The 13,802-nt window shown below is 35.4% G+C and overlaps 1 protein-coding gene across 1 annotated transcript in view; it reads left to right on the top strand.

Annotated features, from left to right (window-relative positions):
• Positions 1 to 1,372: 1,372 nt before the first annotated feature.
• LOC129721824 (uncharacterized) overlaps positions 1,373 to 13,802 on the top strand; it is a 240,622-nt gene continuing 228,192 nt past the window's right edge. Inside the window, exon 1 of the mRNA XM_055674840.1 lies at positions 1,373 to 1,679. Within this exon, the coding sequence (XP_055530815.1) occupies positions 1,598 to 1,679 (82 nt within the window). The 5' untranslated portion in view covers positions 1,373 to 1,597. The remainder of the gene's footprint in view (positions 1,680 to 13,802) is intronic.

Consider the following 13,802-nt stretch of genomic DNA (forward strand, 5'->3'; position numbering starts at 1 on the left):
TGCCTCGCTTGTTATACAGGTTGTAGGACGCAAGTGTCGGCGTGAACCACTACTCAATTTTATTTCCGATTAAGCTGAAATTTTGCACAGGGTGTTTTTTCGGGCAGGTAAACATTTTGTATAGGTTTTTTATTGAGATGACCATTTTGGTTGGCATTTTGGTCTGCAACCTACACGATGCGGAAAGCTCAAAACCTCACAAGATTGGCCAATATTATTCAATAAACCTGGAAGGTTTAAGCAAATCTTCTCGGAAGTATTACCAACTATTTTCCCGTTTCGTTCGGTCGTTGTATAAAACACTATTTTTCTCCTTTACCGCTGTAAATAATAAGAATATCTTCAAAAACAACCTAAGATGCGTTCAAAAGCGGCGTTGGAAATGGTCATCGGTATAGACCGTTGTTAAAACGCTGGATGGCACCTTCCTCCGTATGGCGGTCAATATTTGGCTATTTACTAGGCTGAGAGTTGCCCCGAATCTTTCCAAAACCATTTTCTTAATCGCGTATAAGGAAATTTGTTTTGCGAAATCACTTTCTTCATCACTAGAATCTATCAAATAATCGAAAACAATTTACGCGTTCTATATTTAAGTTCTTTTTGGCGGCAAATTTTCAAATAATAATAGCAAACTGTGGGAACCGAGACAGCATGAAATTCAGAATACGACTAATGACAGTTCGCCAGCTTTCAGTAGAATAGTCAAATAAACATATAAGGATGAAAAAATTTATGTACGCACAAGTAAAAAAATCTGCAAAAGAATTATGCTATCGATAACTTGGGAGAACGAAAACGAAGTTAAAACAAAGTTACGTGAAATGGAGGGAACACTTTATAAAGTAGAAAGAACGTAGATCATTCCGGAAACGATTGACTGACGGATAAGTTGGTTATTACTAGATCCGCAAAAATATGCGAAATACATCACAAAAAAACATTCAGCCAACGCTGGCTAGTGGCGGTCTTCAGAAATTGGCAACTGCCGGTGTGAAAAAGAAATAGTGGAATTGGTAATCCCCATTAGCAACGACCGGTGCGAAAATCGGTTGCTATCCAAAATAGCAACGGCCAGCGTTGTGAAAATAGCAACTCAAATGGCAACTCACCGGTGCGCTTACTCTAAGGAAGTGAGTTTAATCTTAGTCCTTTTTGTGTTATTTTTATTACAAGCGTGCGCTGTCATAGCTAGGGAACCTGTATATTTGAGAAATGACAAGACACTCACCGTTAAGGCAACTGTCAACATCAAAACGGATAACGGCAATGCAAAATTATACAGATCGCCCGTTTTGATGTTGACGGTTGCCTTAACGGTGATGGTCTTGTCGTTTCTCTAATATACAGGTTCTCTAGTCATAGCGGCTGGCAGCTCTGTTGACAGCTGTTCTATTCTTGGTGATAATTAGCTCACTTTTTGGCAACTAAATTTTTCGTTTGTGACTTGATCATAATAAAGCTATTCAATAGCAATGTAAAATTTAAAACATGAACAAGGTTACTAAATATGTCAAACATTGTGAACTGATTTTGTGTACCATTGAAAGCTGAAGATTGATGAAACATACCAAACAAATGGTGAAAAAGTGTGAAAATGAATAATTTATCAATCCAAATCATATTGTATGGTATAATTTGCAAATATTGTGAAGCAGTTCCTATACCCAACAGTTTCGGTAAATGTTTATGCATTTTGATAATTTTAAACAATACTATATTATCTTCCGTGGTTGGTGATATCTTACCTGTGTCTCTTTTATAAAACAAAAACTTCTTTTGTGTTTGTTATCAAATGTCCAACAGTTTTTTTTTCAGCAGCACATTATCAGCGCCATTAGGACATGCGGCTGAAGTTGAGAAATAACTGAATGCAAAGCAAACGAAATATCTTTATTTAAATTAACAAATACCGTAAAACGGGGTATTATTGATCAGTTTTACCCTTCTCATGAATAGTTGAAATAAAACTGCTCCGTGATTACTTTTGCTAAATTTGAGTATAACATCTTAGTCTTGTGTCATTCGAGGTCTGAACAATATTGCATTGGTCAAAATTTGTTATTGTTTTGATGAACAAATTTTAAAATTAATTTGACCGTTACATTTCTTACTCTCAATAAGTGCCAAAAAAAGAGCGGGGCCTAGTGTGGTTGGTAACGTCTCCGCCAGCCACGCTCGACGCCTGGGTTCGAATCCCACCGCCGACATAGGTGTCGATGGTTGTGGGGTGGCGTGATCCACTCACAACCAACCCAACTGGTCTAGATTCAATCCTAGCCGACACCGGGAGATTTTCTGAGGCGAAAAATCTCTGGGATCACGCCTTCCATCGCATGAGGAAGTAAAGCCGTTGGCGCCGGTCCGTTAATTAACGGGTCGTGAGTTAGGGACCTGGGTGTGGAGTCGCCTCCCTGGGCGTCGGTAATTGGCCACAACAGTGGCGGAAATAGACCGACGGAAAATAAGCGAGAATAAAAAAAGAAAAAAGTGCCAAAAAAGCACTTTATACTAGTCGAATATTGAACATTTCGTATTCATTGACATGTTTTTCAAATCCGTTATTTAAGTTTCTCAATCAACTAGAAAACATTTCAGTCAAATTTATTTGATTTACAGTAAATTAATTTATATTTGTTAAGAAAGTCCAGTTTTATGCTCTAGCCAAAACATCATCCTGGCCTACGCCAGGATGTTGTCTTGGCTAGAAAATAGTACGTAAGAGACTAGAGCTGGCCTATTGATACTAGGGTTTGCAATATTCCCGGGAAACGGGAATGAAAAATCGCACTTCCCGGGAACCGGGAACTGACTAATTCTTTAGCAAAACGATATTTTAAATGAAGTTCATCTGTTAAAGGTAACAAAAAATTGTTAAAAATTCATTCTCAATTCGCATGAAAAACAAAAAAAAAAAACAAATGAAATACAAAACATTTTCAAGTTAACATAAAAAATTCGTGATCGATTTTTGTAGCATATATTCGCAGAAGAGGAGAATTAGGGAGGATGTCGTCAAACATTCACTTCAGATCCGCTGACAATTTTCCGTTGAGCTCAAAAATTGTATTTCCTTCTGTAAAACTTTGCTCAAGTCTGCTGAATCACCGCTAATGTTTGAATTCTAGGATACTTTCAAATCACCGATTACAGCTTTTGCTACACTTAATTGAAAACTGGTGTCCAATTCTTTCAGTTTGTTGAAGAGAAAACTGAGTGTTAAGGCCTAAACACAATGGATATGTTACGGCTGCGTTTGCGGCAATTTGACAGTTAACGCAAACATTTTCTGCCAAATTAACGTCAACGCAACGCAAACGTATCCAGTGTGTTTGTGTCTTTAGCAGGCATTGGACGCGGAAAATATTCGCTATATTCGGTACGGACTTTTTGGGCAAAATGTTTTTTACACTACAGTAAATATTTACTGTTTACTTGAGCGGTAGCAAACCTATTCGCTTTTTTTTTCATTTAAATATATTTGCTATGCCATTGTGATTTATATTAAATAAACTGCGTCTTAAATTTAGTTTTCATTGACAGAACAACATTTTTAACCCTTTTGGAGTTTATATCATTATTGATTAGAACGTAAGATTCTAAGCAAGCTTTTTGGTTAATTAACTACGTTAATTCGTTATTACGCCGTTCGGTGGTTTTCTGTGACCAAGACAAACCGGAAGGAAACGATAGAATAATAAATAATCAGTTCAACACGACTCAAGTCAGTCTTAGAGCATTTGAAGGCTTACTAATTAACATGCAAAAATGATTTTTACGTTGAAATACTATACTGACTTTAAGTTTTATTAAATGATTTATTTCAGGTCGCACCAGTTTGACGTATTCAATTTTATTGCAATATTGCATAAGAAACTATAGTGAATCATACAAAATTTTCGCGGAATTCGGGAATCCCGGGATCCCGGGAATCAATATTTCTGTTCCCGGGATCCGGGAATCCCGGGAAAAGCTATTTCCCGGGAAATCGTTCCCGGGATTGCAAACCCTAATTGATACTTATGTTTTTGGAAAGGCCTTGCATATATGAGCCGTTGCGGAACAGAGTGGTCCATGTGCCATCGAGCAAATTGTTCAGGAGAAGCAATTTTTGAAAAATCTCTGATTAAAATTCTGTTCAACGGATTCTTTTAAACAAAATGTTATAATATAAAGGTTATGAAGTGGGTTAACATGGAGATACATAAAATTAACAGTTTCTTTGCGAAATCGGTGATTTATTCTCACCAATGTACATAGACCACTCTGACTTCATATATATATATATTCACTGGAATCCTCGAATCGTTTCGGAACAGAGTGGTCTATGTACACAAACCTTAGGGTTACCATTTGGTCGGAGTTAAAAATCAGGACAACTTTTTTCCAGCAAAAATTTGACGTAACCCTTTCCGACCGGGCCTATATAATATCATTAGGCGTTAGTAGATACCTAAAATGCAACACTAGTAAACTGTTTGAAATAAACTTAACAATTGTCAAAAGAACGTTTAACGGTTCCAACGACTAGACAATTTCTCTCGTCAAGATTCAACCAAAGAAAAAAATCTTTCGAAATAAATTCGTTTTTTCCCGGAGTCAAGATGATAATACTGAACAATTTGCTACTTTTTTGAATATCCGGCATCAGTCAGAAAAATCAGGACAATTGCTAAAATATGAAAAATAAATCAGAACGTTCCAAATGGGTTCCAAAATCAGGACATGTTTTGCTAAATCAGGACGGATGGTATCCCTAACAAACCTGGTGAATGACAAAGAAAATGACGGTAACTCATATAAAATGACTAGCGTCACATGTTATATGGTACATATAACATGTCACATGTAAGATGGCACGTGTAACATTACATGTAACACAACATGTTACATATTACATAATATTTTACATGTTACATTTTTCGTGTTACATTACGTGTAACATGTTACCTATTACGTGTGACATTTACAGAACAAGTGATATGTTACTTATCACTTATATGTTTACTTATATGCTACATGTTACATGTTACATTTTCGCAAAAAATGGTCTTTAGACCACTCTGTTCCGCAACGGCTCATATGATCAACATACGTTTTCTGAACACAAACATTTTACAACGATTGCTTACTTACAAAATACTTCTGGCACATTTCGCGACCAACGTTTACGTTTTTCATCATCGAAAGTAAAATTACATATGGCATAAAAATGACTCGCAGTACATACCGCGGCTAGGTGCAAGGACAGGACTATCCTCCGCAGTAAGAGCAGTCAAGGGTAACGTTATGGCAATCCGGGAAGCGTCGCTAAACATGTTATCAAAGCATTATCTAACATTTTTAGTTCAAAAAGGTTTCAAAACTATCCAAAATTCAAACTGATCAAAGTTACCCCAAATATGGAAAATTGAAACAAGGACGAAAAATAAATGTTTCTAATGTTCAAGATTTTTGAAGGGCTTCAAAAACTAACTTCTCAAGTTCTAAGGATGCCAGTACTGATTCTAAAAATATGAAACCTGTAATTTCAGATGTAAAATATATAAATACTCACGGAAAAAGTGAAAAAAATGATCAATACCCCGTTTTACGGCATCTTATTTTCTGAAATTGGAACAAGAAAGTGATACTTTTTTGTGCCAGCTATTATTTTAGATTTTTTTAAATGTTGCTCCATTCTGTTACTTCTTGTTCATATTCTTCATATGATACCCAACTAAATGACAATTTTGATGAGTTTTCATTACTTTTCTGGTTAGCCCAATTATACAATTCTCTTGCGCTTGTAATGGGATGTACATGTTCTAAACTTACATTTCTTGCCATTCGTTTTAATGTGCCGCCAATTGCATCGCATGCAGGCCCGGATTTGAGGGGGGGCAAAGGGGGCAAATGCCCCGGGCCTCCCGATGCAAGGGGCCTCCCTAGTCCTGGGGCGACCTTTTTTTTGCTCGTCACCTCCTAGAACGTTACCTCTAAATGTTTTAAGGAAAGAGGGCCTCACAAACAAATTTGCCCCGGGCCCCCACCGTCTAAATCCGGCCCTGATCGCATGGGCCTTTACCATGAGAAGTCGCGAAAAATACCACTCTGTATCGACGTTATATTTTGTTTTGAACTTGCAATGTTTTTTTTCTATTTTCGTATTGTGAGGCAACTCCATCAGGCATAAATATCGCTTTTTTCAACTGTATTTTTGTTTACAAAAAACTCATTAATTTGGCAATGAACACCTGAACCGCAACAGTATCATGATGGAGTACTTCCGATATTATGATGGAGCTGATATTCTTAAGTGTTCCGGATTCTGAATAATAAACAACGAAGGGATGAATGGTGGCTTGACTATTATTCCAATAACTACTTTGAGTGGCATCTTGAAGAAAAAATGAATAGTTTTCTGAGGAATCACACACCATAACAACTTTACCATCTTTCAAATTATTTTTGCTTCTCTCATGTAAGTCGACTGTTGAATTTTTATGTAATCGTGGGTTATCAACTTTTCCAACTTTTCACAAAAATAAGATACAAATTCATCAATTGGTTTCACAAGTCTATATTACATCGATCTATTGCAATCCACTGTTCGAAGGTATTTCACTCACACAAGGTTCCTCAAGTTCTTTGAAAAAACTGTTTTCAAAATCTAAACGGCTTGGGCAATTTTCACATTCGCGGAGATAACAATATTTGGATCGTGTAGTTGAGCTACATAATAGTTGTTCAAAGTAAAATTTAGAATCATTTTGGAATGAATATTTTATTAGACTGTGTATCATCAATTTAGTATTCTCGTGAATAGTACAAACACAAATATTATGAGATCCTGAGCTTCCAAGTAATTTACAATGCTTAGGTTTCAAAGCTCTAAAAGAAGTCAACCCAACATCAGTTTTGCTGATATCTTTAAAATAAGCGTAAACCTCATGAATTGAATACATTAATAGTCGCTTTTGCACATGCTGTCGCTTACCATCTTTTCTCACTGAAACGTAGTCCCTTTGCCCTGGCATGGCTCTACTGACCTGGTCACTGTCATAAAACTGCAATATCCCGTTTTTTACTTCCAGGGGCAATCCATGTCCAAGCCTCACGTTAGGAATAGCCAATATTCCACTAAACTCTGATATGCGCCGAGCCTGTTTCACAATGTATTCCGTTGTTTCAAACTGTTCTGTTATCGTTTGTTGGTTCCAAGATTTCGGTAGAACCGAAAGTATTCTTACTTTATCTTCCCTCGAGCATTCGGGCGCAGTAAATTTTTCTTTTAAATACAAAATCATTTTATCGAAGTCTTTACGTTTACGTTTACGTTTCATTAAATCCAGGTCATCTTCAGCATCAAAATCGAAATTTTTTTTTCTTCTACCGTCAGTAATGTTCAGATACTTTTTTAAGGATATTTTTCCTGATTGAGCTTTGCCAGTGATATTGGTGAAACGTTGATTCCAGCTAGGCTTTTGTTGAAAAACTCAATTTTCTGTGCTCTGGAGTATTCTTCTTGAATGCTTTCTTAAAAGTATGATTATACGATTGATAGTATCTCCGCCAATTCGTATACAGATGCAGATGGTTGCAACTCCGTCGGTAGAATGTTTCTTCCACATCCTGATGTTGATGGTTCCATGAATGAATTGTGTGGATGCTCTTCGAGATCAAATTCATCTCTCACTTTGATACAATATAATCTACACGAATCACAAATTGATAAAGACGTATTAAAATGAGCTTGACTGTTCAATATTTTTAATTTTGCAATAACGTTTTCGTTTAATTTGCGTAAGCTTGATGAGCACCAACGATCAGGAAAGGGTTTTCAGCACTTGGACTTGGTGTATTCCATTTTCACTTTACTCATCTTCAAAAAATGCAAACTGTTATGGTTTACCTACAAACGAACGAAACACAAGCGGCCGAATTTCCAACGGTCGAAATAACAAACGGCCGAATCTATCAAACGGCCGAATCTATCAAACGGCCGAATCACAAAAGGCCGAAAATCATTGAAAATTGATGATGATATGAATAAAACCGGAGTTAATTCACCTAGCGGTGAGATCCAGCCTTTCTCATTCAAACTTATTAATTGTTAAAATAGATTTACACGAACACTTCAATTTTTAGAAAAAATACACCTTGATAATTTCTGCTGGATTTCTTTTTCACTCTAAGTAACAAATTTTTGGTAGCTAACAGCTCAACTATACCGAACATTAAAATCATAACATTAACACACATATTGCCATATGTACATTAGGCTGGGACAAAAAATAAATGTTAGCTCCCATGCACTTTTCGTGTTCCTTATGGGTCCCATAACAACTGTGTTACTTTTCAGATCGATCGGTGGAACGCCCGATTTGCGCCCGATTTTTAAAGTTTCCATACGATTTTATATGGGAAAATTCACTTTTTCAAACTTGTTCTCTAGAAATTCCCAGTTGGGTCCTAAAAATATATCGATACATGATATTTGTAGGAAATTTTCCTGGGAAAAACTCTTCTGAAGACCGTAAGGCGCTACGAAGATTGTAGAAACAGCTATTCACCCGAACTGATTGAATTGAAATCGCCTGGAAATACGCGAAAATTCAATCGACCATTTTTGATTTGAATGAAACTTTGCACACGTATTTGGCTCAGCAAACTGAGCATTTTTCACAGGTGGAGAGATTTTTTACACCCATTAGTTATATTCTAAAAGGGCGTATGCCTTTTGGCATAGGTTTTATTCGAAGCATTGTAGCCCAGTAACCGTTGGTTGTATAGAAAAACTGTCTGGGAATGAGTTGTAGGGAATTAAAAATGCACCATAAAAAAAAAATATACACTGTACAAAAAAAAATTTTTTTGACCAAAAAAAATTAAAAATAAACATTGAATTTCAATTTAAAAAAAAAAAAAGAGTTGAATTTTTTTTTTTCAATTTGTTTTATAAAGTAACTTGACGTTAACACGCAACTTTTAAAAAAAAGTTCAGGATGGAGAAATGAAAAATAATTTTTTTATGGTAGATTAATTTTTTTATGAAAATTCTAATTCAAACATTTTTCAAAATATTTGTATTCTGATGATTTTAAAAGATGCAGAGAGTCATTTTGAATCAAAAAGCTCTTGGTAGTAAACATTCTAAAGGCATTGGTTTTCGAGTTATTTTTAATTTAAGCTCGCAAAATTATAATTATTTAGGAAAATACACGTTTTTCTTAATTTGTCCATGGTTCTCCAGCAAAAACCATACATTCATTAGAATGCTTGATCAAAAATATACAATTCATTCTTTGACAACAAAACGATTGGGCGAACGGTTCTCAAGAAAAGAGTTAAATGTTCTAAGTGATATAAATATATATAAGAATCAAATATTTATTTTCGAGTTTTATTATCTTAGGCACATTTTTTTATGACATAGATACTTTACAGAACTAGTTTCACCTTATATTTTATACACATCATAAGTAAATGATTCGTCATCTTTTGAAAACAGCTTCGTTTGTATCTTATTTTCTGAAATCGGAACAAAAGAGTAATACTTTTGTGTGGCAGCTATTATCATAAATTTTTTGAAAATATTGCTCCATTCTGTTGCTCCTTGTTCATATTCTTCATATGATACCCAACTAAATGACATTTTTGATGAATTTTTATTACTTTTCTGATTAGATCAATCATACAATTCTTTTGCGCTTGTAATGGGATGTTCATGTTCTTTAGCTTAACTTGCATTTCCTGCCATTCGTTTTAATATGCCACCAATTCCATCACATGGGCCTTTACCATGAGAAGTCGCAAAAAAATGCCACTCTGCATCGACGTTATATTTTGTTTTGAACTTGCAAAGTTTTTTCTATTTTTATATTGTGAGGCAGCTCCATCAGACATAAATCAACTCTATTGTTGTTTTCAAAAACTCATTAATTTGGCAATGAACACCTGAACCGCAACAGTATCATGATGGAGTACTTCCGATATTATGATGAAGCTGTGTTCCAGGTTCTGAATAGTCAACAACGAAGGGATGAATGGTGGCTTGACTATCATTCCAATAACTACACGAGTCACAAATTGATAAAGACGTATTAAAATGAGCTTGACTGTTCAATATTTTTAATTTTGCAATAACGTTTTTTTTTATTTTGCGTAAGCTTGATGAGCACCGATGATCAGGAAAGGGTTTACAACATTTGGGCTTGGTGTATTCCATTTTCACTTTATTCATCTTCACAAAATGCAAACTGTTACTAACACATTTGGAGTAGTGCAATCGTATTTATATACAAAAACAGATATTATAGGTAACCCAGTAGTTATTGGTTGCGTACTTTACAAACAGTTATTATTAGTAAACAAGTAGATAGTGTTGCACGACAAACATATTTTTTTATACAACATTCGGCAAGGGGGAACGTGTAGGTAGGCTAAGGTTTAGCGCTTGAGTTATTTATCCAATCGTTTTGTTGTCAAAGAATGAATTGTATATTTTTGATCAAGCATTCCAATGAACGTATGGTTTTTGCTGGAGAACCATGGACAAATTAAGAAAAACGTGTATTTTCCGAAATATTAATAATTTTTCGAGCTTAAATTTTAAATAACTCGAAAACCGATGCCTTTAGAATGTTTACTACCAAGAGCTTTTTGATTCAATATGACTCTCTGCATCTTTTAAAATCATCAGAATACAAATATTTTGAAAAATGTTTGAATTAGAATTTTTATAAAAAAAATTAATCTACCATAAAAAAAATATTTTTCATTTCTCCATCCTGGACTTTTTTTTAAAAGTTGCTTGTTAACGTCAAGTTTCTTTAAAAAAAAAATAAAAAAAAAATCAACTTTTTTTTTAAAATGAAATTTAATGTTTATTTTCAATTTTTTTTGGTCAAAAAAATTTTTTTTGTACAGTGTATATTTTTTCTATGGTGCATTTTTAATTCCCTACAACTCATTCTCAGACAGTTTTTCTATACAACCAACGGTTTCTGGGCTACAATGCTTCGAATAAAACCTATGCCAAAAGGTATACGCCCTTTTAGAATGTAACTCATGGGTGTAAAAAATCGCTCCATCTGTGGAAAATGCTCAGTTTGCTGAGCCAAATACGTGTGCAAAGTTTCATTCAAATTAAAAAATGGTCGATATTCGACCATCGGTGATTTGGTGCGATCTTGCTCTGCTACAGCATGCTGCTATTGCAGCCTTGCTTAAGTATGAGAAATAATTTCGCGTGGAATTAATTTTAAAAGTGTGATTTTTGCTCATAGTATCTTCGGGGAAGCCTCCAAGATAAATTTAAGCGATATCATTTCTCATCACATGGTTGAATTTGCAATAGCAGCATGCTGCAGCAGTATTGCTAGTAAAATTCAATGGTGAGCCGTCCGTCAGACATTCAATCAGTTTGGGGTGAATAGCTGTTTCTACAAGCATCGTAGCGCCTTACGGTCTTCAGAAAAGTTTTTCTCAGGAAAATTTCCTACAAATATCATGTATCGATATATTTTTAGGACCCAACTGGGAATTTATAGAGAATAAGTTTTGAAAAAGTGAATTTTCCCATATAAAATCGTATGGAAACTTTAAAAATCGGGCGCAAATCGGGCGTTTCACCGATCGATCTGAAAAGTAACACAGTTGTTATAGGATCCATAAGGAACACGAAAAGTGCATGGGAGCGAATAAAAAACACCATCGCTTTTTTCCCATATAACCGTTTCCCAGTCTTATGTACATACACATGCAAATAACATGAAATAAATATGTTTCAGATATGTGACGCGACATTTTTTTATCATGGTATAGTCAAAACGTCACTATATTTATGTATAGGTCGGACTCGATTATGTATCATTCGATTATATATTGTTTTAGATTCGATTTACTTCTACATTTAAATATGACTTATCTAAATCTGAAATGTTGTAGGGAAACATCCATAAAATACGTAATGCTTGAGGAGAACGGAGGGAAGACTATCTCACAAAGTGTTGCCACCCATGCAAAAAATTTTAAATAAGAAGAGTGTTTCGAAAAAAAATTTTTTGTTCTTTGTAATCAACGGACGTTCCCTAATTGATTTATAAAATAAAAAAATTTAAAAAAGGAATTCAAAAAACAAAAATGCAACACGCTCGTGGCCTTCGGCCCACTCGATTGTCCGGGGCGCATGCTGTCCTTACTCGCTACCGCTCGTTCGGACGTAAACTGGGGGATTGCCCCTATGCTTAAGTAATCCGGGCAATCCAGCAGATCAGTTGTTTGCATGCGAGAGACCGCCGCTTCCGACGGCGGGTCGGCGGCCGACTCGGCCTTTCGGCTGAGAGAAATATGGACTCGAAATATGGCTATTTTCAGCAAAAAACTAGAAATATCTTTACAACAAATGGAAATATCAAACCAATATATTATACGAAAATGCGAGGTTTAGCAAAATGAACAAAATCTTGGAACATCTTGAATTGTTTCAACGATTACTGAAAAAGTTATGGACAAAAAACTCAAAACACCCCTCGTTTTCCTTTCATTCAGTACTCGGTTGGATACAACTAGAAACAATTCAACTCTTTTGAGTAATGCAGTTCTCTTGACAAACTTTAAAATGCATACAGTCTGGTTTGCTACTATCTGCAACCTTCAGAGAAATATGGACTCAAAATACCAGATAGAAGATTGCAGTGTTCAGCAATTCTTTTTCTTATAGATTTTCCTACAACTTTGCTGAAGAATGCAATCTGGTATTTCGAAAATTAGAGAAAATAGTTTTTATATCTAACTACTAGGGGGGTTGATCAAAAAACCGAAAACGCCAAAAGAAAAGCCTTGTTATATGGAATAAACTTGCTGAAGACACTGGGTAAAATCTAAAAACGACCACGATTTTTCGAGTTTAGACCACTGTGCATCTGTGAAAAATGCTCAGTTTGCTGAGCCAAATACATGTGCAAAGTTTCATTCAAATAAAAAATGGTCGATATTCGACCATAGGTCACTTGGCGCGATTTTTCTCTCATGATAGAGTAGTGAGAGGCAAAAGTACGCACTTAATTGTTTTTGCAACAGAACTATTGCAAACAATCATCATAAAATTCGGTTTTGCTTCCAAGCGGTACATGAACCTTTCGCCTTCAAAATGTATTACCAAAGTTTTTCGAATTTTGTTTGTAGCATGAGAATTTAACTTTTTAGAAAAAAATACTCAGATGCGAACTTTTACCCAGGCAAAAGTACGCAGTTTACGGGGCAAAAGTTCGCACTGTATAAACAGTGTATTTATTACACTATGCTTTAAAAAGTTAATTGTTTTTCGCTTTCAGTGATTCTTTTAAGCTGCGTTATAATTTTCCTACTTCCGGAAATTTGGTTTTCTGGGGATATGTTTGGGTGTTTTGGTGATATATCCCAAAAATTGACCTTCCATAAGAGATTCCACTGGGGCTTCTAGAGGCCAGAGAAACAAATTAATAAAATTTATTTTCGGAACCGGGGTGATACACAGAGACCTGAAAACGACTCCAGATGGTGGAATATATGGTATATATAAGATATGGTTGAATACCACCCAATACTGGTATTTTCGAAATGGAATTGATGCTCTGAGATCAAAAACAACTTTAGACGTTATATCTTTAATTAAAGATGGTGACTTCCGGTTTGCGGTAAACAGTAAAAATTGACCAAATACCACCCCATATGAGTTATTTCGAAATCGAAATGATGCCAAGAGACCTGAAAACGATCCCAGACGCCATATTGAGTTCCAAGACGGTGACTTCCGGTTTCCGGAACACAACCTAAAA

Source organism: Wyeomyia smithii, chromosome 2 (genome assembly GCF_029784165.1).
Source record: "Wyeomyia smithii strain HCP4-BCI-WySm-NY-G18 chromosome 2, ASM2978416v1, whole genome shotgun sequence".
NCBI lineage: Eukaryota > Metazoa > Arthropoda > Insecta > Diptera > Culicidae > Wyeomyia > Wyeomyia smithii.